The 25,490-nt window shown below is 43.4% G+C and overlaps 1 protein-coding gene across 4 annotated transcripts in view; it reads right to left on the bottom strand.

The window, feature by feature from the left end:
• The window catches only part of DTX3 (deltex E3 ubiquitin ligase 3), a 456,866-nt gene that overhangs the window by 42,261 nt on the left and 389,115 nt on the right, over positions 1 to 25,490 (bottom strand). For all 4 annotated transcript variants that reach the window (XM_053708196.1, XM_053708198.1, XM_053708197.1 and 1 more), the window contains one exon: positions 19,309 to 19,526. In XM_053708196.1, coding sequence (XP_053564171.1) covers positions 19,309 to 19,526 — 218 coding nt within the window. The remainder of the gene's footprint in view (positions 1 to 19,308; positions 19,527 to 25,490) is intronic.

Below are 25,490 nucleotides of genomic sequence, written 5' to 3'. Positions count from 1 at the left end.
AATTTGACCTCTGGGACCTCTGAATTTGCCAAAAAGTCTGGTTCCTACGGACCCAGAATGTTCAGACTCTGAAGTCTCAGAATGAACTTCATCCTCGGATAACCCTCAGTTAAATACATAAATGATGTACTCTGGGAAGGAGTGCAACATGTAACTTTTCGCTTGTGCTTAGCAGGGCGAGGTAAAGCATTAAAGGCCGCAGACACCGCTGTCTGAACTGCGCAGTAACGTTTGGTGAAAAAAAGGCCCCCTCCGGATGGAGGACCTGCAATGCTACGAGAAAACTGCATGTGTAGAGATATAAGAATGTAGGGTACACATCTCACTGGACGTCAACTCCTCAGAGGTGGACGGCTCTGTGGTATCAAACATGTTTAATATTATCACATTATCAAGGCATATAGAACATAATTGAGAGGGCGGAACTAAGGCCTCCTCACCATATAAAACAGGAATTACTCATTAGGGGAGTGCCCTCTAAAATAACAGAATCCTCCATCACTAGTGCAATAACCAGAGAACTAGAGAAATGAAACATCTTATTTTATATAAAAAAAAATGGCAAATGGCTGGGGCACTTCCCACCTCCTATGGCCCAGACAGTATAGAGATTTATGACTCTTCTCTGATAGACAACCGGTCAGGAAAAGGGGAATGAATCACATGATGCACAATGCAGGACCGTCCCTGCTATGAGAAAGCACGCCAAGCTTGTAAGCTGCATGGCTCTCAAAGTGAAAGTGAAACCTGTATATTCCATAACAGCCTATGAGCCCATAAAATCTCACACATAAAAGCAGCATAAAACCAATTAACATATAAGATTATTCCCCCCTGTTCAATAATCCCCTAAGGAGATATTAACCCTTGATTCTATACAGATAAAAGGAGTCACACTGTGACCCTGTCTTCTTGCGTTATCATACATATATATATCTTACCAGAATCTACACTGTGGAACAGGAACATGGCCCTTTAAGTGTGACAGATAGTAGCATCACTTCTGACATGGACTTGAGTGAAGAAAGCAGGCAGCAAAACTCGTCAACTCTGATTGCCTATGGTGCTGTTAATATGAGTCGGGGTGGTTTCGCAGAAAGACTCTCCCTGCATCTCCGGACTCTAACTTTTATCCATGCTCTCACTGAAAGGCTGACAGGACTACTTAAAACTCAAGTCCCATCTCAAAGAGTACTACCCTCCATAAGAGACTACTCCAAAATCTTCTAACACTTCTGCTAACCTCCTGTGACGAAAGGCAAAGAATGACTGGGGTTATGAGGAAGTGGGGGAGGTATTTAAGCCTTTGGCTGGGGTGTCTTTGCCTCCTCCTGGTGGTCAGGTTCAGTATTTCCCACAAGTAAGGAAAGTAGCTGTGGACTCTTCCCATATTAAGATGGAAAGAAGCCTCAGCCGAGGCAAAAGTATAAAACTTAAAACATTTGGAAAAATTTATGCAGATAGTACCAAGTTGCAGCCTTGCAAATCTGTTCCACAGAAGCTTCATTTTTGAACTCCCAAGAAGAAGAGACAGCCCTCGTGGAATGAGCCATAATCCTTTTAGGAGGCTACTAACCAGCAGTCTCATAAGCACAACAAATTTTACTTCTCAACCAGAGAAAAAGAGAAGAAGCAGTTGCTTTCTGACCCTTACGCTTTCCAGAGAAATAAACAAACAGGGCAGAGGACTGGCTAAAATCCTTAGTTGTCTGTAGATAGAATTTCAGAGAATGCACAACATCCAGGTTGTGCAACAAACATTCCTTATAAGAAGGATTAGGACATAGAGAAGGAACAAAAATTTCCTGACTAATATTTCTATCCGAAACCACTTTAGGAAGAAAACCCAACTTAGTACGCAGAACCGCCTTATCAGCATGAAAGATAAGGTAAAGCGAATCACACTGCAATGCCAAAATTTCCGAAACTCTTCGAACAGAAGAGGTAGCAAAAGGAAACAAAAAACTTTCCACGATAATATCTTAATATCTATGGAAAGCAATGGCTCAAACAGAGCCTGCTGCAAAACTTTAAGATCAAGGCTAAGGTTCCAAGGAGGAGCAACAGACTGATTCTGACCAGGGCCTGACAAAAGGTTTGAACATCTGGCACATCCGCCAGATGCTTATATAACATAGATAAAGCAGAAATCCCTTCTCCAGACCTTCCTGGAGAAAAGAAAAAATCCTAGGAATCCTGACCCTACTCCAAAAGTAGCCCTTGGATTCACACCAATAAAGTTATTTACGCCATACCTTATGGTAAATCTTTCTAATAACAGGCTTACGAGCCTGAATCATGGTCTCAATGACCGACTCTGAAAAACCACGCTAAGCGTTCAATCTCCAAGCAGTCAGTTTCAGAGAAACGAGATTTGGATGAAGGAACGGACCCTGAGTTAGAAAGTCCTTCCTCAGAGGCAACCTCCAAGGTGGAAGAGATGACATCTTCACTAGGTCTACATACCAGAACCTGCGAGGCCACGCAGGGGCTATTAGATAACCGAAGCTCTTTCCTGTTAGATACAAGCAACGACTCGTGGAAAGAGAACAAACAAAGGAAACTGGTAAGCTAGACTGAAATCCCAAGGAACTGCCAGAACATCTATCAGGGTGGCCTACGGATCTCTTGACCTTGAACCATAACTTGGAATCTTGGTGTTCTGCCAAGACGCCATCAGATCTAACTCCGGCACCCCAGGATGAAATGTCTGTCTGTTCAGGAAATCCGCTTCCCAGTTGTCCACTCCTGGAATGTGGATGGCAGATAGACAGCAATTGTGAGCTTCCGCACACTGAACAATCTGAGCCACCTCCTTCATGGCTAGTGAACACAGAGTTCCTCCCTGGTGGTTGATGTAAGCCACTGAGGTGATATTGTCCAACTGGAACCTGATAAACCGGGCTAAGGACAACTGATGCCAAGCCATCAGAGCATTGTAAATCACTCTCAACTCCAAGATTTTTATGGGGAGAGCAGACTCCTCCTGAGTCCATAGTCCATGTCCTTTTAACGAGTCCCAGACTGCTCCCCAGCCCAGCAGGCTGGCATCCGTGGTCACAATCACCCAGGAAGGTCTCCTGAAGCATGTGCCCAGAGACAGATGCTCTTGAGAAAACTACTATGGAAGAGAGTCTCTTGTCAACTGATCTAGATCTATCCTCTGAGACAGATCCGAATGGTCCCTGTTCCATTGTCTGAGCATGCATAACTGAAAGGCTCTCAAGTGGAAACGAGCAAAGGGAAGGATGTTCATGGAAATGATCATTAGACCAATTACCTCCATATATTGAGTAACTAATGAACGAACAGTAAACTGCAGAGAGAGGCAAAAGGAAGAATTTTGGATTTTCTGACCCCTGTCAGAAATATTTTCATAGATAGGGAATCTTATGGTCCTTAAGAAAACTACCCTTGTAGCTGGAAAAAGGGAACTCATCTCCAGTTTCACTTTCCATCCGAGGAAAGTAGAAAAGACAACAAGATCGGAACATGAAGATACGCCTCCTTCCGGTCTATGGTTGTCATGAACTGACCCTCCAGGACCAAAGGAAAAATGGAATGAATGGTTTCCATTTTGAAGGATGGAACCCTGAGAAACATGTTTAGGCCTAAAATAGGTCGAAAAGTTCCCTTATTTTTGGTAACTACAAACAGATTTTAACAGAATCCTAGATCCTGTTCTCTTACCAAAACTGGAACAATCACTCCCAGGGAAGAAAGGTCCTGAAAGCAGTTCAAGAATGACTCTCCTTGTGCCTGAGCTGCAGATATTCTGAGAGGTGGAATCTGCCCCTGGGAGGAAAAGTTTTTAATTCTATTTAGTAATCCTGAGATACTATGTTCACAGCCTAAGGATCTGGGACATCTCATATCCACACCTGACAAAACAGGGAAAGTCTGCCCCCCACTTGATCCGATCCCGGACCGGGGGCCGACCCTGACCTAGACTCAGTTGAGGGCTTCTTTGATTGCTTCCCATTGTTCCAAGACTGATTGGGCCTCCAAGAAGACTGCTCCTGCTTGGAAAAAAGGAGTCTTTTGACCTCTGAAGTTACGAAAGGAACATTACTTTGATGTCCTTTAGGTCTGTTCTTCTGTCTTGTGGTAGAAAAAAACTTTTTCCACCTGTAATATCAGAAATTATTTCTGCCAGATCAGGTCCAAGCAAGGTCTCACCCTTGAAAGGAAGTGACATCCTGACCAAGAATTTAGCCACAATGCCCTGTGGGCTAGCACAGCGAAGCCAGATCCTTGGGCTTCCAGCTTAATAACTTGCATGGTAGCAACAGAAATACAAGAATGTCTAGCTTAAGAGCCTTAATTCAGTCTTGGATCTCGTCCAAAGGAGTCTCTACCAACATAGAATCAGACAAGGCGTTGCACCAAAAAGATGCCGCACTTGACACAGTGGCAATACAAACTGCAGGTTCCCATTGAAAACCTTGATGACCATACATCTTCGTCAAATAAGCCTCCAGCTTTTGTCCATTGGATCTTCATCCTGAACACAGCAACTATCCTCTATAGGGATAGTAGTCAGAGTTGAAATGGCCCTTTCTACTTTAGGTACCGTGCACCATAAATCTTTAATGGAGTCAGCGACAGGAAACATCTTTTTAAAGACAGGAGACGGGGAAAAGGTATCCCTAACTTCTCCCATTCCTGAGAAAACAGAATTTATGCTTACCTGATAAATTACTTTCTCCAACGGTGTGTCCGGTCCACGGCGTCATCCTTACTTGTGGGATATCTCTTCCCCAACAGGAAATGGCAAAGAGTCCCAGCAAAGCTGGCCATATAGTCCCTCCTAGGCTCCGCCCACCCCAGTCATTCGACCGACGGACAGGAGGAAATATATATAGGAGAAACCATATGGTACCGTGGTGACTGTAGTTAGAGAAAATAATTCATCAGACCTGATTAAAAAACCAGGGCGGGCCGTGGACCGGACACACCGTTGGAGAAAGTAATTTATCAGGTAAGCATAAATTCTGTTTTCTCCAACATTGGTGTGTCCGGTCCACGGCGTCATCCTTACTTGTGGGAACCAATACCAAAGCTTTAGGACACGGATGAAGGGAGGGAGCAAATCAGGTCACCTAAACGGAAGGCACCACAGCTTGCAAAACCTTTCTCCCAAAAATAGCCTCCGAAGAAGCAAAAGTATCAAATTTGTAAAATTTGGCAAAAGTGTGCAGTGAAGACCAAGTCGCTGCCTTACATATCTGGTCAACAGAAGCCTCGTTCTTGAAGGCCCATGTGGAAGCCACAGCCCTAGTGGAGTGAGCTGTGATTCTTTCAGGAGGCTGCCGTCCGGCAGTCTCATAAGCCAATCGGATGATGCTTTTAAGCCAAAAGGAAAGAGAGGTAGAAGTCGCTTTTTGACCTCTCCTTTTACCAGAATAAACAACAAACAAGGAAGATGTTTGTCTGAAATCTTTTGTAGCCTCTAAATAGAATTTTAGAGCACGGACTACGTCCAAATTGTGTAACAAACGTTCCTTCTTTGAAACTGGATTCGGACATAAAGAAGGTACAACTATCTCCTGGTTAATATTTTTGTTAGAAACAACCTTAGGAAGAAAACCAGGCTTAGTACGCAAAACCACCTTATCTGCATGGAACACCAGATAGGGCGGAGAACACTGCAGAGCAGATAACTCTGAAACTCTTCTAGCAGAAGAAATTGCAACCAAAAACAAAACTTTCCAAGATAGTAACTTAATATCTATGGAATGTAAAGGTTCAAACGGAACCCCTTGAAGAACTGAAAGAACTAGATTTAGACTCCAGGGAGGAGTCAAAGGTCTGTAAACAGGCTTGATCCTAACCAGAGCCTGAACAAATGCTTGAACATCTGGCACAGCTGCCAGTCTTTTGTGTAGTAAGACAGATAAAGCAGAGATCTGTCCCTTTAGAGAACTTGCAGATAATCCTTTCTCCAAACCTTCTTGTAGAAAGGAGAGAATCTTAGGAATTTTTATCTTATTCCATGGGAATCCTTTGGATTCACACCAACAGATATATCTTTTCCATATTTTATGGTAAATCTTTCTAGTTACCGGTTTTCTGGCCTGAACCAGAGTATCTATCACAGAATCTGAAAACCCACGCTTCGATAGAATCAAGTGTTCAATCTCCAAGCCGTCAGCTGGAGGGAGACCAGATTTGGATGTTCGAATGGACCCTGAACAAGAAGGTCCTGTCTCAAAGGTAGCTTCCATGGTGGAACCGATGACATATTCACCAGGTCTGCATACCAAGTCCTGCGTGGCCACGCAGGAGCTATCAAGATCACTGAGGCCCTCTCCTGATTGATCCTGGCTACCAGCCTGGGAATGAGAGGAAACGGTGGAAATACATAAGCTAGGTTGAAGGTCCAAGGTGCTACTAGTGCATCTACTAGAGTCGCCTTGGGATCCCTGGATCTGGACCCGTAGCAAGGAACCTTGAAGTTCTGACGAGACGCCATCAGATCCATGTCTGGAATGCCCCATAATTGAGTTATTTGGGCAAAGATCTCCGGATGGAGTTCCCACTCCCCCGGATGGAATGTCTGACGACTCAGAAAATCCGCCTCCCAGTTTTCCACACCTGGGATGTGGATCGCAGACAGGTGGCAGGAGTGATCCTCCGCCCATTGAATTATTTTGGTCACTTCTTTCATCGCCAGAGAACTCCTTGTTCCCCCCTGATGATTGATATACGCAACGGTCGTCATGTTGTCTGATTGGAACCTTATGAATCTGGCCTTTGCTAGTTGAGGCCAAGCCCTGAGAGCATTGAATATCGCTCTCAGTTCCAGAATGTTTATCGGGAGAAGAGACTCTTCCCGAGACCATAGACCCTGAGCTTTCAGGGATTCCCAGACCGCGCCCCAGCCCACTAGACTGGCGTTGGTCGTGACAATGACCCACTCTGGTCTGCGGAAGCTCATTCCCTGGGAAAGATGGTTCAGGGTCAGCCACGAACGGAGTGAATCTCTGGTCTTCTGATCTACTTGAATCATTGGAGACAAGTCTGTATAGTCCCCATTCCACTGTTTGAGCATGCACAGTTGTAATGGTCTTAGATGAATTCGTGCAAAAGGAACTATGTCCATTGCTGCAACCATCAACCCTACTACTTCCATGCACTGCGCTATGGAAGGACGAGGAACAGAATGAAGAACTTGACAAGAGCTTAGAAGTTTTGACTTTCTGACCTCTGTCAGAAAAATCCTCATTTCTAAGGAATCTATTATTGTTCCCAAGAAGGGAACTCTTGTCGACGGAGACAGAGAACTTTTTTCTATGTTCACCTTCCATCCGTGTGATCTGAGAAAGGCCAGAACGATGTCTGTATGAGCCTTTGCTTTTGACAGGGACGACGCTTGTATTAGAATGTCGTCCAAGTAAGGTACTACTGCAATGCCCCTCGGTCTTAGAACCGCTAGAAGGGACCCTAGTACCTTTGTGAAAATCCTTGGAGCAGTGGCTAACCGGAATGGGAGGGCCACAAACTGGTAATGCTTGTCCAGAAAAGCGAACCTTAGGAACTGATGATGTTCTTTGTGGATAGGAATATGTAGGTACGCATCCTTTAGATCCACGGTAGTCATAAATTGACTTTCCTGGATAGTGGGTAGAATCGTTCGAATGGTTTCCATCTTGAACGATGGTACCCTGAGAAATTTGTTTAGGATCTTCAAATCCAAAATTGGTCTGAAAGTTCCCTCTTTTTTGGGAACTACGAACAGATTAGAATAAAATCCCATTCCTTGTTCCTTTATTGGAACTGGGTGTATCACTCCCATCTTTAACACAATGTAAGAACGCCTGTCTCTTTATTTGGTTTGAGGATAAGTGAGACATGTGGAACCTTCCCCTTGGGGGTAGTTCCCTGAATTCCAGGAGATAACCCTGAGAAACTATTTCTAGCGCCCAGGGATCCTGAACATCTCTTGCCCAAGCCTGAGCAAAGAGAGAGAGTCTGCCCCCCCACTAGATCCGGTCCCGGATCGGGGGCTACTCCTTCATGCTGTTTTGTTAGCAGCGGCAGGCTTCTTGGCCTGCTTACCCTTGTTCCAGCTTTGCATCGGTTTCCAGGCTGGTTTGGGTTGTGAGGCATTACCCTCTTGCTTAGAGGATGCAGAATTAGAGGCCGGTCCGTTCCTGAAATTGCGAAAGGAACGAAAATTAGACTTATTTTTGTCCTTGAAAGGCCTATCTTGTGGAAGGGCGTGGCCCTTTCCCCCAGTGATGTCTGAAATAATCTCTTTCAATTCTGGTCCAAATAGAGTGTGACCTTTGAAAGGGATGTTAAGCAATTTTGTCTTGGATGACACATCCGCTGACCAAGACTTTAGCCAAAGCGCTCTGCGCGCCACGATAGCAAACCCTGAATTTTTCGCCGCTAATCTAGCTAATTGCAAAGCGGCATCTAAAATAAAAGAGTTAGCCAACTTAAGTGCGTGAACTCTGTCCATAACCTCCTCATATGGAGTCTCTCTACTAAGCGAGTTTTCTAGTTCCTCGAACCAGAACCACGCTGCTGTAGTGACAGGAACAATGCACGAAATGGGTTGTAGAAGGTAACCTTGCTGTACAAAAATCTTTTTAAGCAAACCCTCCAATTTTTTATCCATAGGATCTTTGAAAGCACAACTATCTTCGATAGGAATAGTAGTGCGTTTGTTTAGAGTAGAAACTGCCCCCTCGACCTTAGGGACTGTCTGCCATAAGTCCTTTCTGGGGTCGACCATAGGAAATAATTTCTTAAATATAGGGGGGGGGGGGGGAACAAAAGGTATGCCGGGCTTTTCCCACTCCTTATTTACTATGTCCGCCACCCGTTTGGGTATAGGAAAAGCGTCGGGGTGCACCGGAACCTCTAGGAACTTGTCCATCTTGCATAATTTCTCTGGAATGACCAAGTTGTCACAATCATCCAGAGTAGATAACACCTCCTTAAGCAGTGCGCGGAGATGTTCTAATTTAAATTTAAATGTCACAACATCAGGTTCAGCTTGTTGAGAAATTTTTCCTGAATCTGAAATTTCTCCATCTGACAAAACCTCCCTCATGGCCCCTTCAGATTGGTGTGAGGGTATGACAGAACAATTATCATCAGCGCCCTCCTGCTCTACAGTGTTTAAAACAGAGCAATCGCGCTTTCTCTGATAAGTAGGCATTTTGGATAAAATATTTGCTATGGAGTTATCCATTACAGCCGTTAATTGTTGCATGGTAATAAGCATTGGCGCACTAGATGTACTAGGGGCCTCCTGTGTGGGCAAAACTGGTGTAGACACAGTAGGAGATGATGTAGTATCATGTTTACTCCCCTCATCTGAGGAATCATCTTGGGCAATTTCATTATCTGTGGCAGTACTGTCCTTACTTTGTTTGGACGCTATGGCACAATTATCACATAAATTTAAATGGGGAGACACATTGGCTTTCATACAGAGCTTTAACCCTTAAAATAACGGAACCGGAGCCGTTTACAAATTTAACCCCTATACAGTCCCAGCTATAGCCTTTGCTGAGACCCAACCAAGCCCAGAGGGGAATACGATACCAATTGACGCCTTCTAGAAGCTTTTCCAGCAAATTTCAGATCCTCACACATGCATCTGCATGCCCTGCTCTCAAAAAACAACTGCGCAGTAATGGCGCGAAAATGAGGCTCAGTCTACAACTAGGAAGGCCCCCTGACTGGAAAAGGTGTCTAACATAGTGCCTGCCGTTTAATAAACATTCCTCAAGTTTATAAATGCGAATTGTCAGCATAAATATGAATAAAATGCCCAAATAAAGCAATCGATTTAGCCCATAAAAATGTCTACCAGTTTTTTAGCCCATATTAAGCCCTTTATTCTGTTTGTTTGACTAAGAAAATGGCTTACCGGTCCCCATGAGGGGAAATGACAGCCTTCCAGCATTACATGGTCTTGTTAGAAATATGGCTAGTCATACCTTAAGCAGAAAAGTCTGTTAACTGTTTCCCCCAACTGAAGTTACTTCATCTCAACAGTCCTATGTGGAAACAGCAATCGATTTTAGTTACTGTCTGCTAAAATCATCTTCCTCTCACAAACAGAAATCTTCATCCTTTTCTGTTTCAGAGTAAATAGTACATACCAGCACTATTTTAAAATAACAAACACTTGATAGAAGAATAAAAACTACATTTAAACACCAAAAAACTCTTAACCATCTCCGTGGAGATGTTGCCTGTGCAACGGCAAAGAGAATGACTGGGGTGGGCGGAGCCTAGGAGGGACTATATGGCCAGCTTTGCTGGGACTCTTTGCCATTTCCTGTTGGGGAAGAGATATCCCACAAGTAAGGATGACGCCGTGGACCGGACACACCAATGTTGGAGAAATATCTCCGTTGCACGGTCTGGAACAAGAAAACACTTCCACAAAGGAAGGGACATCAAATAATTTATTAAGTTTACTAGATTTCTTAGGGTTGACAACGACAGGAGTATCGGAGTCGCTCCAAAGTAGCCAAATCCTCCTTTAACCATACATGAAGGTGTATAAGCTTAAATCTGAATGTTACTACTTCAGCATCAGATGAAGGAATTATACTGTCCGAATCTGAGACTTCACCCTCAGAGGCTACCGACATATCCTCCTCATCAGACTTATGAGGGAGGGCAACCTGAGTAGCAGTAGACGGAACAGAAACCTTAATATCTGAAAATCGAATTCCTCATGCACTTTCCCTTTAACATAGGAAAACAGATAATTCCACAGAAACCACAGAAGATAGCTGTGCAGCAAAATCTATATGCAAATACACTCCTCCAGGAGATTGAGAGGAACCGCAGGGCACTGCATGTGACACAATTGAGGCTTGGGATGTTAGAGGAGAAAGCTGTGGCATTGACTGGACAGCATCATCCTAAGACACAATGGGCTCAGTGATTAACAATCTATCATATATTTATAGGGAAAAATATGCCCCAAGTCACTATGTGAAATCAAAAACTTAACCCATCCTATGCTGGAATTAAAACAAAATTCGGTATAATTACCCCTAAACCTTAGAGGAATCTTACTTTAATCCTGAAAATCTCTTCTAGGGAATAAATACACCAGTATAATTACCCCTACCATAGACATTGGAGTAATTTAAAGGAACGTGTCTGCCAAGAACATGATTAATATGTATTCTGATCAGGCTCATAAAACATGTATTGGGTGGCTTGTGGCGATAATAGACAACGTTACAAACAGAGACACTCCAGGGAGGGCTCGTTCCGTTCTATCGGAGAAAAAATGGGCGTTGTCACATGAGCGAGCCGAAGATGGCGCTTCTCCGCCATATAGAAGAAGGAGGCGGGAACACAAGGTCGCCGCTCATGCAACACTACATTAATGGAGGAAATTACCCGTTAGAAAATACTGAGCAGGACCTACAGTATGTTACAAAATAAGTCCACACACACACATAAGATTTACACAAAAAACTAACAGCTAGATTACATGTTGTGCATTAGTGTTTTAACACTGAAAAAATGGTAATTTCAGCGTTAAAACAGCACCACAGCCATTACAAGTCTTGTCGGTATAGCTGTACGCAAGCCTTTTAAGCCTGTAACGCAACGTCAGTCCCGCACTCATAAAAATTAAATTTTTTCATGGGACTTCCATAGCGCTGCCATTACGAGTTTTGCAGTGAGGCTAAAAAACCTGCGTTACACCCTATAACGACAATATTCGTAACATCATCTAAAAGCAGTAGTTATGAGTTTTACGCTACAAATCTGTTACTTAAAACTCATAACTAAACTGCTACATAGTACACTAAACACCCATAAACTACCTATTAACCCCTAAACCGAGGCCCTCCCACATCGCAAACACTATATTAAACTAACTACCCCTAATTTGCCGCTTCTGATATCGCTGCCACTAAAAACATAAATATTAACCCCAATTCCGCCACTCCCCGACATCGTCACCACTATAATAAACGTATTAACCCCTAAACCGCTGCCCTCCCGCATCGCAAACATTATTTAAATATAATTTACCCCTAATCTGCCATCCGCCCAGATCGCCCTTATTATACTTAAGTTAATAAGCCCTACACCGCCACCACTATAATAAACCTAATAACCCCTAAACCGCAAGCCCCCCACAACGAAATATACTAAAGTAAACTATTAACCCCTAAACCGAAAGCCCCAAACATCGCAACAAACTAAATAGAACTAGCAACCCCTAAACCTAACCATAACCCTAACACCCCCTAACTTTATATTAAAATTACAATTTCCCTAAATTAAATTAAATCTTACCTGTCAAATTAAAAAAAACAGAATTTATGCTTACCTGATAAATTACTTTCTCCAACGGTGTGTCCGGTCCACGGCGTCATCCATTACTTGTGGGATATTCTCCTCCCCCACAGGGAAAGGCAAGGAGAGCACACAGCAAGAGCTGTCCATATAGTCCCTCCCAGGCTCCGCCCCCCCCCAGTTATTCGACCGACGGTTAGGAGAAAAAAAGGAGAAACTATAGGGTGCCGTGGTGACTGTAGTGTATAGAGAAAGAAATTTTTCAAACCTGATTAAAAAACCAGGGCGGGCCGTGGACCGGACACACCGTTGGAGAAAGTAATTTATCAGGTAAGCATAAATTCTGTTTTCTCCAACATTGGTGTGTCCGGTCCACGGTGTCATCCATTACTTGTGGGAACCAATACCAAAGCTTTAGGACACGGATGAAGGGAGGGAGCAAATCAGGTTACCTAAACAGAAGGCACCACGGCTTGCAAAACCTTTCTCCCAAAAATAGCCTCAGAAGAAGCAAAAGTATCAAATTTGTAGAATTTGGCAAAAGTGTGCAGAGAAGACCAAGTCGCTGCCTTACATATCTGATCAACAGAAGCCTCGTTCTTGAAGGCCCATGTGGAAGCCACAGCCCTAGTAGAGTGAGCTGTGATTCGTTCAGGAGGCTGCCGTCCGGCAGTCTCATAAGCCAATCGGATAATGCTTTTCAGCCAGAAAGAAAGAGAGATAGCAGTAGCTTTTTGTCCTCTCCTCTTACCAGAAAAAAAGACAAACAAAGAAGAAGTTTGTCTGAATCCTTTGTTGCTTCTAAATAGAACTTTAAAGCACAAACTACATCTAAATTGTGTAACAAACGTTCCTTCTTTGAAACTGGATTCGGACACAAAGAAGGGACAACTATTTCCTGGTTAATATTCTTGTTGGAAACAACTTTTGGAAGAAAACCAGGCTTGGTACGCAAAACAACCTTATCTGAATGGAACACCAGATAGGGTGGATCACACTGCAAAGCAAATAGTTCAGAAACTCTTCTAGCAGAAGAAATAGCAACCAAAAACAGAACTTTCCAAGATAGTAACTTGATATCTATGGAATGTAAGGGTTCAAATGGAACCCCTTGAAGAACTGGAAAAAAAAAACAACTAAATTTAGACTCCAGGGAGGAGTCAAAGGTCTGTAAACAGGCTTGATTCTGACCAAAGCCTGTACAAAAGCTTGTACATCTGGCACAGCTGCCAGTCTTTTGTGTAACAAGACAGATAAAGCAGAAATCTGTCCTTTTAGAGAACTCGCTGACAATCCCTTATCCAAACCTTCTTGGAGAAAGGAGAGGATCCTGGGAATTTTAATCCATGAGAATCCCTTGGATTCACACCAAGAGATATATCTTTTCCATATTTTATGGTAAATCCTTCTAGTCACAGGTTTTCTGGCTTGGACCAGAGTATCTATCACTGAATCTGAAAACCCGCGCTTGGATAAAATCAAGCGTTCAATTTCCAAGCAGTCAGCTGGAGACAAACTAGATTTGGATGTTCGAATGGACCTTGTACTAGAAGATCCTGTCTCAAAGGTAGCTTCCCTGGTGGAGCCGATGACCTATTCGCCAGGTCTGCATACCAAGTCCTGCGTGGCCACGCAGGAGCTATCAGAATCACCAAGGCCTTCTCCTGTTTGATCCTGGCTACAAGCCTGGGAAGGAGAGGGAACGGTGGAAACGCATAAGCTAGGTTGAACTACCAAGGCGTCACTAATGCATCCACTAGAGTCGCCTTGGGATCCCTGGATCTGGACCCGTAGCAAGGAACCTTGAAGTTCTGACGAGACGCCATCAGATCCATGTCTGGAATGCCCCATAATTGAGTCAACTGGGCAAAAACCTCCGGGTGGAGTTCCCACTCCCCCGGATGGAAGTCTGACGACTCAGATAATCCGCCTCCCAGTTGTCTACTCCTGGGATGTGAATTGCAGATAGATGGCAGGAGTGATCCTCCGCCCATTTGATGATCTTGGATACCTCTCTCATCGCCAAGGAACTCTTTGTTCCTCCCTGATGGTTGATGTAAGCTACAGTCGTCATGTTGTCTGACTGGAATCTTATGAATCCGGCCTTCGCTAGTTGAGGCCAAGCCCGGAGAGCATTGAATATCGCTCTCAGTTCCAGGATGTTTATCGGGAGAAGAGACTCTTCCCGAGACCATAGACCATAGACCCTGAGCTTTCAGGGAATCCCAGACCGCGCCCCTAATAGACTGGCGTCGGTCGTGACAATGACCCACTCTGGTCTGCGGAAACTCATTTCCTGAGACAGGTGATCCTGTGACAACCACCAACGGAGTGAGTCTCTGGTCATCTGGTCTACTTGAATCTTTGGAGACAAGTCTGTATAGTCCCCATTCCACTGCTTGAGCATGCACTGTTGTAATGGTCTTATATGAATTCGAGCAAAAGGAACTATGTCCATTGCTGCAACCATCAACCCTACTACTTCCATGCACTGAGCTATGGAAGGCTGCAGAATAGAGTGAAGAACTTGACAAGCGTTTAGAAGCTTTGACTTTCTGACTTCTGTCAGGAAGATCTTCATTTTTAAAGAATCTATTATCGTTCCCAAGAAGGGAGCTCTTGTCGACGGAGACAGGGAACTCTTTTCTACGTTCACCTTCCACCTGTGAGATCTGAGAAAGGCTAGAACAATGTCTGTATGAGCCTTTGCTTTGGAAAGAAACGACGTTTGGATTAGAATGTCGTCCAGATAAGGTGCCACTGCAATACCCCTTGGTCTTAGAACCGCTAGAAGGGACCTTAGCACCTTTGTGAAAATCCTTGGATGATCTTTGTGGATAGGAATATGTAGATACGCATCCTTTAAATCCACGGTAGTCATAAACTGACCCTCCTGGATTGTAGGTAAAATTGTTCGAATGGTTTCCATTTTGAACGATGGAACTCTGAGAAATTTGTTTAGAATTTTTAAATCCAGAATTGGTCTGAAAGTTCCCTCTTTTTTGGGAACTACAAACAGATTTGAGTAAAACCCCTGACCTTATTCCACAGTTGGAACTGGGTGTATCACTCCCATCTTTAACAGGTCTTCTACACAATGTAAGAATGCCTGTCTCTTTATTTGGTTTGAAGATAAGTGAAACATGTGGAACCTTCCCCTTGAGGGTAGTTCCTTGAATTTCAGAAGAAAACCCTGAGAGACTATTTCTAGTGCCCAGGGATCTAAACATCTCTTGCCCAAGCCTGAGCAAAGAGAGAGAGTCTGCCCCCTACAAGATCCGGTTCCGGATCGGGGGCTACCCCTTCATGCTGTCTTGGTAGCAGCAGCAGGCTTCTTGGCCTGTTTACCCTTGTTCCAGCCTTGCATTGATTTCCAAGCTGGTTTAGTCTGGGAAGCGTTACCCTCTTGTCTAGAGGCTGCCGAGTTGGAAGCCGTTCCGTTCCTGAATTGCGAAAGGAACGAAAATTGGACTTATTCTTAGCCTTGAAAGGTTTATCTTGTGGGAGGGCATGGCCCTTTCCCCCAGAGATGTCTGAAATAATCTCTTTCAATTCTGGCCCAAAAAGGGTCTTACCCTTGGATAGGGATATTAAGCAATTTTGTCTTGGAAGATACATCCGCCGACCAAGATTTTAGCCAGAGCGCTCTGCGCGCCACAATTGTAAACCCTGAATTTTTCGCCGCTAACCTCGCTAACTGCAAAACGGCGTCTAAAATAAAGGAATTAGCTAACTTAAGTGCGTGAATTCTGTCCATGACTTCCTCATACGGAGTCTCCCTACTGAGCGACTTTTCCAGTTCCTCGAACCAGAACCACGCCGCTGTAGTGACAGGAATAATGCACGAAATAGGTTGAAGGAGGTAACCTTGCTGTACAAAAATCTTTTTAAGCAAACCCTCCAATTTTTTATCCATAGGATCTTTGAAAGCACAAATGTCCTCAATAGGAATGGTCGTGAGCTTGGCTAAAGTAGAAACCGCCCCCCCTCGACCTTAGGGACTGTTTGCCATGTGTCCTTCCTGAGGTCGACCATAGGGAACAATTTCTTAAATATAGGAGGAGGGACAAAAGGTATGCCTGGCTTCTCCCACTCCTTATACACTATGTCCGCCACCCGTTTAGGTATCAGAAAAACATCAGGGTGCACCGGGACCTCAAGGAACTTGTCCATCTTGCACAATTTTTCTGGGATGACCAGATTGTCACAATCATCCAGTAGATAGCACCTCCTTAAGTAATGCGCGGAGATGCTCTAATTTAAATTTAAATGTCACAACATCAGGTTCTGCCTGCTGAGAAATTCTTCCTATCAGAAATTTCCCCATCTGACAAACCCTCCCTCACTGCCACTTCAGATTGGTGTGAGGGTATGACAGGAAAATTATCATCAGCGCCCTCCTGCTCTACAGTGTTTAAAACAGAGCAATCGTGCTTTCTCTGAAATGCTGGCATTTTGGATAAAATATTAGCTATGGAGTTATCCATTACTGCCGTCAATCGCTGCATAGTAACAAGCATTGGCGCGCTAGAAGTACTAGGGGTCGCCTGCGCGGGCATAACTGGTATAGACACAGAAGGAGATGATGTAGAACTATGTCTACTTCCTTCATCTGAGGAATCATCCTGGGCAACTTTACAATTTGTGACAGTACTGTCCTTACTTTGTTTGGACGCTATGGCACAATTATCACACATATTTGAAGGGGGAACCACATTGGCTACCATACATACAGAACATGATCTATCTGAAGGTACAGACATGTTTTCACCACAGTATCTTAATGCATTCAAAGTATTGCACCCCAATTTTCAAGCTGTTAACCCTTAAAATGTTGAAACCAGAGCCGTTTACAATTTTAACCCCCTTACAGTCCCAGCCACAGCCTTTCCTGCGACTTCACCAATCCAAGGGGGGTATATGATACCAAATAAAGCCTTCTAGGAACGTTTTTAGTGGATTCCAGACCCTCACACATGCAGCTGCATGTACTGTACTCAAAAGTAACTGCGCAGTAATGGCGCGAACATTAGGCTCTGCCTACTACAGAGAAAGGCCCTTCCTGACTGGGAAGGTGTCTTAACAAGTGCCTGGTGCTAAAAACGTTCCCCAATGTTATAAAAGTGTGAAATTCAACTTCAAACTGCATATAATACTTAAATAAAGCAATCGATTTAGCCCCTAAAAGTGTCTACCAGTTTATAGCCCATAATAAGCCCTTTATTCTGTTTGAGACTAAGAAAATGGCTTACCGGTCCCCATGAGGGGAAATGACAGCCTTCCAGCATTACACAGTCTTGTTAGAAAAATGGCTAGTCATACCTTGAGCAGAAAAGTCTGCTAACTGTTCCCCCCAACTGAAGTTCTCTCATCTCAACAGTCCTGTGTGGGAACAGCAATCGATTTTAGTTACTGCTGCTAAAATCATACACCTCTTTTAAACAGAACTTTTCATCTCTTTCTGTTTTAGAGTAAATAGTACAAACCGGCACTATTTTAAAATAACAAACTCTTCACCATCCCCGAGGAGATGCTACTTGTTCAGAGCGGCAAGGAGAATGACTGGGGGGGCGGAGCCTGGGAGGGACTATATGGACAGCTCTTGCTGTGTGCTCTCCTTGCCTTTCCCTCTGGGGGAGGAGAATATCCCACAAGTAATGGATGACGCCGTGGACCGGACACACCAATGTTGGAGAAACTAAGTTTAAACTAACAATTAATTTAATATAATTATTAAACTAAAATTAAACTAACTACCAATGAACTACACATTAAAAAAGATCCTAACACTAATTACAAAGTAGACTAAATTACAAAAAATAACAAACACTAAATTATGAAAAATAACAAACACTAAATTACGAAAAAAATAACAAACGAAATTACCAAAAATAAAAAAGAATTACACCTAATCTAATAGACCTATAAAAATAAAAAAGCACCTCCAAAATAAAAAAAAACCCTAGCCTATAATAAACTACCAATAGCCCTTAAAAGGGCCTTTTGTAGGGCATTGCCCTAAGTTTAACAGCTCTTTTACCTGTAAAAAAAAGGGACTCCACCAACAGTAAAACCCACCACCCAACCAACCCCCCAAAATAAAAAACCTAACTGTAACAAAAACCTAAGCTACCCATTGCCCTGAAAAGGGCATTTGTATGGGCATTGCCTTTAAAAAGGCATTTAGCTTATTTATGAATAGCCCAAACCCTAATCTAAAAAAAACACCCCAAAAAAACTTAAAAAACACCTAACACTAACCCCGACGATCCACTTACAGTTTTTGAAGTCCCACTTGAACGATCTTCATCCAGGCGGGGAGAAGTCTTTATCCAGACGGCCTCTTCTATCTTCATCTGGCTTTCTATACTAGGTAAAATCTTGCTTGTAGTGAAAGAAATCCAATTTTCTTCAGACACCAAAACTTCACCTTCTCCATGCACCAAGGCAAAGATAATGACTGGGGTTTGTGGGAAGGGGAGTGATACTTAACAGCATGGCTGTGGTGCTCTTTGCCTCCTCCTGCTGGCCAGGAGTGATATTCCACTAGTAATTGATGATGTCATGGACTCACTATATCTTAGGAAAGAAAGTCAGATTTCAGAAGTATTGTTTGTTTCAAATAGCTTATGAGGGATAAGTATATGGAAAGGGAAATGTTTGTTTTATTTGTTTACTGTGTCTTTAAGTCAGCAGGTTACTGTGCAAATAACCATAACAGAACAGAATTATGGGGAAAAAATCTTACAATCATTTTCTTATACAACAGTCTCACTGTCATTTATCTATGAATCGCTGGTTAATACTATGAGAATTAGCTTTGTATGAGATTCAGATTGTATTTTACTCACATTGTTTGTAGCCCTTTTAATGCCAGTAATTGTTTGATCATCATTATTACTCTTTATTTTATTTACCATAAGCAAACACAACAGACATTAAAAACGTAATAAATGATTAAAAAAACAAGTAGTTTGCCCCAATATCAAAGTACACGATCCTTACAGCTGTGGTCCTCCTGAGCAGTTTGTTTTATGATGAATGTCATTCCACGTTATGACGTTGGGTCTCCCTGTGGTCATTGAAGTTCCAATAGTAAAGGTCAAACGCTGGTCGAAGGCTTTCTTGAACAGAGTGAGAACTTTATTACCCTCAGGGCAATCTGGCAAGTAGGCTACTCGAGTCGTTCCTGGATATCTCACTCCAGGATTAGGATGCTCTGACTGCAAAAAAAAATAAAAAAATAAATATTTAAAGGTTGTCTTGCAAAGTAATATTTTTTCCTAACCAGTAAATCATATATACACTAGTCAGCAAGCTAATAACTTACCATGAAGACAGTCAATAATTGTATAATAATTCTGCCACTTATTCCATACCTGCTCACGGGTAAGCAATACCTTGTTTGATGTCCATATTTTAAAGTGATGGTAAATTCCAATAGCCAAGTGTAAAATCCGGCATGGTGCCGCATATTGTGGCGCAAGCCAGATTTCCTGCAATGCTATTGGTTATGAGCTGGAAACGTCACCTCTCTGCCAGAAAGCGTTCTGCCGGTGGGCTGCCTTAGCAGCTCATAGAAGGCAATCGCTTGGAACAAATAAAGGAGCTTTCAGCATGAAGTACTTTATACTTCATGAATAAAAGTCCCCTTTATTTGTTCCAATGATAAATCCTGGCATTTCAGAAACGCTAGGATTTACCATCACTTTAAATACACATTTCTATGGCGCTTTATTACCACAAAACTAATTTATTTTACAGTTTAAATGCCACTTTGTTTTTAATCCAGGGGTCTCAAAGTACTGGCCCGTGGTTACATGCGGGTCTCAAAGTACTGGCCCGTGGTTACATGCGGCCTGGTCAGAGCCAGCGCTACCATAAAGCCTTAGGGTGCACTGGCAGTTTCCTTTTTATTCAATATATTGCCAGACTGGCAATATATTAAATAAAAAGTATTCCCTGGTGGTCCAATGAGGGACTAAAACCATTAAAAAACAAAATTTATGCTTACCTGATAAATTTATTTCTCTTGTGGTGTATCCAGTCCACGGGTTCATCCATTACTTGTGGGATATTCTCCTTCCCAACAGGAAGCTGCAAGAGAACGCCCACAGCAGAGCTGTCTATATAGGTCCTCCCCTAACTGCCACCCCCAGTCATTCCACCGAAGACAAGCAAGAAAAAAAGGAGAAACTATAGGGTGCAGTGGTGACTGTAGTTTAAAAATAAAAAACACCTGCCTTAAAATGACAGGGCGGGCTGTGGACTGGATACACCACAAGAGAAATAAATTTATCAGGTAAGCATAAATTTTGTTTTCTCTTGTAAAGGTGTATCCAGTCCACGGGTTCATCCATTACTTGTGGGATACCAATACCAAAGCTTTAGGACACGGATGAAGGGAGGGACAAGGCAGGAACGGAAGGCACCACTGCCTGTAAGACCTTTCTCCCAAAAATAGCCTCCGAAGAAGCAAAAGTATCAAATTTATAGTATTTAGAAAAGGTATGAAGCGAAGACCAAGTCGCCACCTTACAAATCTGTTCAACAGAGGCCTCATGTTTAAAAGCCCATGTGGAAGCTACTGCTCTAGTAGAATGAGCTGTAATTCTTTCAGGAGGCTGCTGGCCAGCAGTCTCATAAGCTAAGCGTATTATACTTCTTAGCCAAAAAGAAAGAGAAGTAGCCGAAGCCTTTTGGCCTCTCCTCTGTCCAGAGTAGACAACAAACAAAGCAGATGTTTGACGAAAATCATTCGTAGCTTGTAAATAAAACTTTAAAGCACGAACCACATCAAGATTGTGTAATTTGAAGAAGGATTAGGACATAGTGAAGGAACAACAATCTCCTGATTGATATTCTTATTAGATACCACCTTAGGAAGAAACCCAGGTTTTGTACGTAACACTACCTTATCTGCATGGAAAATCAGATAAGGGGAATCACATTGTAAAGCAGATAACTCCGAAACTCTTTGAGCCGAGGAGATAGCTACTAAAAACTTTCCAAGATAAAAACTAATATCTATGGAATGCAAAGGTTCAAACGGAACCCCTTGAAGAACTTTAAGAACTGAATTTAAACTCCATGGCGGAGCAACAGGTTTAAACACAGGCTTGATCCTAACTAAAGCCTGACAAAACGCCTGAACGTCTGGAACCTCAGCCAGATGTTTGTGCAAAAGAATAGACAGAGCAGAAATCTGTCCTTTTAAGGAACTAGCTGACAAACCCTTCTCCAATCCTTCTTGGAGAAAAGATAATATCCTAGGAATCCTGAACTTACTCCATGAGTAACCCTTGGATTCACACCAATGAGGATATTTCCACCATATCTTATGATAGATTTTCCTGGTGACAGGCTTTCGAGCCTAAATTAAGGTATCAATTACCGATTCGGAAAAAACACGCTTTGATAGAATCAAGCGTTCAATCTCCAAGCAGTCAGACGAAGAGAAATTAGATTTGGATGTTTGAAGGGACCTTGAAGTAGAAGGTTCTGCCTTAGCGGCAGAGTCCATGGTGGAAAGGATGACATGTCCACCAGATCTGCATACCAAGTCCTGCGTGGCCACGCAGGGGCTATCAAGATCCCCAAAGCTCTCTCCTGCTTGATCTTGGCAATCAGACGAGGGAGCAGAGGAAACACATAAGCCAGGCTGAAGGACCAGGGCGCTGCTAGAGCATCTATCAGCGCTGCCTTGGGATCCCTGGACCTGGACCCGTAACAAGGAAGCTTGGCGTTCTGACGAGACGCCATGAGATCCAGTTCTGGTTTGCCCCAAAGTTGGATCAACTGGGCAAATACCTCCAGATGGAGCTCCCACTCCCCCGGATGAAAAGTCTGCCAACTTAGAAAATCTGCCTCCCAGTTCTCTACTCCTGGGATATGGATAGCTGAGAGATGGCAAGAGTGAACCTCTGCCCATAGAATTATCTTTGAAACCTCCAACATTGCCAGGGGGCTCCTTGTTCCCCCCTGATGGTTGATATAGGATACAGTCGTGATGCTGTCCGACTGAAATCTGATGAACCTGACCGCAGCTAGCTGAGGCCAAGCTTGAAGAGCATTGAATATCGCTCTTAGTTCCAGAATGTTTATCGGAAGGAGGGCCTCCTCCTGAGTCCACGAACCCTGAGCCTTCAGGGAGTTCCAGACTGCACCCCAGCCCAGAAGGCTGGCATCTGTCGTTACTATAGTTCATTCTGGCCTGCGGAAACTCATTCCCTTGGACAGATGGACCCAAGATAGCCACCAGAGAAGAGAATCCCTGGTCTCTTGATCCAGATTTAGTAGAGGGGACAAATCTGTGTAATCCCCATTCCACTGATTGAGCATGCAAAATTGCAGTGGTCTGAGATGTAGGCGGGCCAACGGAACTATGTCCATTGCTGCTACCATTAATCGATTACCTCCATACACTGAGCCACTGACGGACGAGAAATGGAATAAAGAGCACGGCAGGGAGTTAGAAGTTATGACAACCTGACCTCTGTCAGATAAATCTTCATTTCTACTGAATCTATCAGAGTTCCTAGGAAGGAAACTCTTGTGAGAGGTGAGAGAGAATTCTTTCCTTCGTTCACCTTCCACCCTTGAGACCTTAGGAATGCCAGAACAATGTCTGTATGGGACCTGGCGATTTGAAAAGTCAACGCCTGTATCAGGATGTCATCTAGGTAAGGGGCTACTGCTATACCCCGCGGTCTTAGAACCGCCAGAAGGGACCCTAGAACCTTCTTAAAGATTCTTGGTGCCGTGGCTACCCCGAAGGGAAGAGCCACAAACTGGTAATGCCTGTCTAGGAAGGCGAACCTGAGAAACTGATGATGATCCCTGTGTATCGGAATAGGAAGGTAAGCATCCTTTAAATCCACGGTAGTCATATATTGACCCTCCTGGATCATAGGTAGGATGGTTCGAATAGTCTCCATCTTGAAGGATGGGACCCTGAGAAATTTGTTTAGGATCTTGAGATCCAAGATTGGTCTGAAAGTTCCCTCTTTCGTGGGAACTATAAACAGATTTGAATAGAAGCCCTGCCCCTGTTCCTCCTTTTGAACTGGGTGGATCATTCCCATAACTAGTAGGTCTTGAACGCAATGTAAGAATGCCTCTCTCTTTATCTGGTTTGCAGATAATTGTGAGAGATGAAATCTCCCCTTTGGAGATGAAGCTTTGAAATCCAGAAGATATCCCTGGGAAACAATCTCTAGAGCCCAGGGATCCTGGACGTCTCTTGCCCAAGCCTGGGCGAAGAGAGAAAGTCTGCCCCCCACTAGATCTGGTCCCGGATCAGGGGCTACTCCTTCATGCTGTCTTAGAGGCAGCAGCAGGCTTTTTGGCCTGTTTCCCCTTGTTCCAAGCCTGGTTGGGTCTCCAGACTGGCTTGGACTGGGCAAAATTTCCCTCTTGTTTTGTAGAAGAAAAAGATGAAGCTGCGCCACTCTTGAAGTTTCGAAAGGAACGAAAATTAGTCTGTTTGGTCCTTAACTTGTTGGACCTATCCTGGGGAAGGGCGTGGCCTTTTCCTTCAGTAATATCAGAAATGATCTCCTTCAGTCCAGGCCCAAATATAAATGAATTGGCTAACTTAAGAGCTTTAAGCCTGTCAAGGATATCATCCAACGGGGTCTCTACCTGTAAAGCCTCCTCCAGAGACTCGAACCAGAAAGCCGCTGCAGCAGTGATTGGGGCAATGCATGCAAGAGGCTGGAGAATAAAACCTTTTTGTATAAAGATTTTCTTAAGGAAACCCTCTAATTTCTTATCCATAGGATCTAGGAAAGCACAACTGTCCTTGACAGGAATAGTTGTACGCTTAGCTAGGGTAGAGACTGCTCCCTCCACCTTAGGGACCGTCTGCCACAAGTCCTGTGTAGCAGCATCTATAGGAAACATTTTCTTAAAAGCAGGAGGGGGAGAGAACAGCACACCTGGTCTATCCCATTGCTTAGTAATGAGCTCTGTATTTGTTCTAGCCCCAGAGCTGTCTCGCTTTCCTTGTAACCCTGGCAGTTTCGACAATACCTCTGTGAGGGTATGATTCATAACTGCCGCCATGTCTTGTAAAGTAAACGCATTAGATGCGCTAGATGTACTTGGCGTCTCTTGAGCGGGAGTTATAGGTTCTGACACGTGGGGAGAGCTAGATGGCATAACCTCCCTTTTGTCAGTCTCAGAAACCTCAGGTGATAAATCTTTAAAAGCCATAATATGGTCTTTATAACTTATAGAAAGGTCAGTGCATTTTGTACACATTCTAAGAGGGGGTTCCACAATGGCTTCTAAACATAATGAACAAGGAGTTTCCTCTATGTCAGACTAGTAATGAGACCAGCAAGCTTGGAAAACACTTTAAGAAATGTGAAAAAAGCAATAATAAAAAACGGTACTGTGCCTTTAAGAGAAAAAAACTACCACATAAACTGCAAAACAGTGAAAAAAATTAGTAAACTCTACGAAATTTTTACAGTGAGTATAAGGGACTGAAGCAGCATTGCACCCACTTGCAAATGGATGATTAACCCCTCAGGCCCAAAAACGAATTAGAAAAACATTAAACCTGTTAACAAACAGTCAAACACACTGCCACAGCTCTGCTGTGGCTCCTACCTGCCCTTAAAAACGATTTTTGCAGGAACAAAACCCTCTATAGAGGTCCTATAAGCCAGAGGACTCCTTCAGGGAAGCTGGATGTCCCGACTGAAAACGAAAATAGGCCCCTCCCACCATGCACTCAATGTCAGAGGGCCTTAAAAAAGTACTCCTAGGAGTAATCTAACAAGCCATGTGGAAACTAGGCCCCAAATAAAGATTTATCACCCTCAGAGAAAAAACGTTTTTATTTATAAGTCATGCAAACGTTTTTACACTAAGTAATATAGGTATTAACATGAATATTATCCCTTTTTGCAAGCAGGATCCCAGTTTTTGTTAAATCACTGTATCAGGCTTACCTTAAATATACCAAGCACTGTCAGCATTTTCTAGACCTTATCATCTCTCTAGAAAAAAATATACTGAACATACCTCAAAGCAGGCAATCTGCAGACCGTCCCCCCAACTGAAGTTTTCTTTCCATACTCTTCAGTTATGTGTGAGAACAGCAATGGACCTTAGTTACAAATCGCTAATATCATCAAACCTCCAGGCAGAAGTCTTCTTCCAATTTCTGCCTGAGA

Source organism: Bombina bombina, chromosome 3 (genome assembly GCF_027579735.1).
Source record: "Bombina bombina isolate aBomBom1 chromosome 3, aBomBom1.pri, whole genome shotgun sequence".
NCBI lineage: Eukaryota > Metazoa > Chordata > Amphibia > Anura > Bombinatoridae > Bombina > Bombina bombina.
Note: the sequence above shows the minus strand (reverse complement) of the source record. Positions and strands in the feature narration are given on the sequence as shown.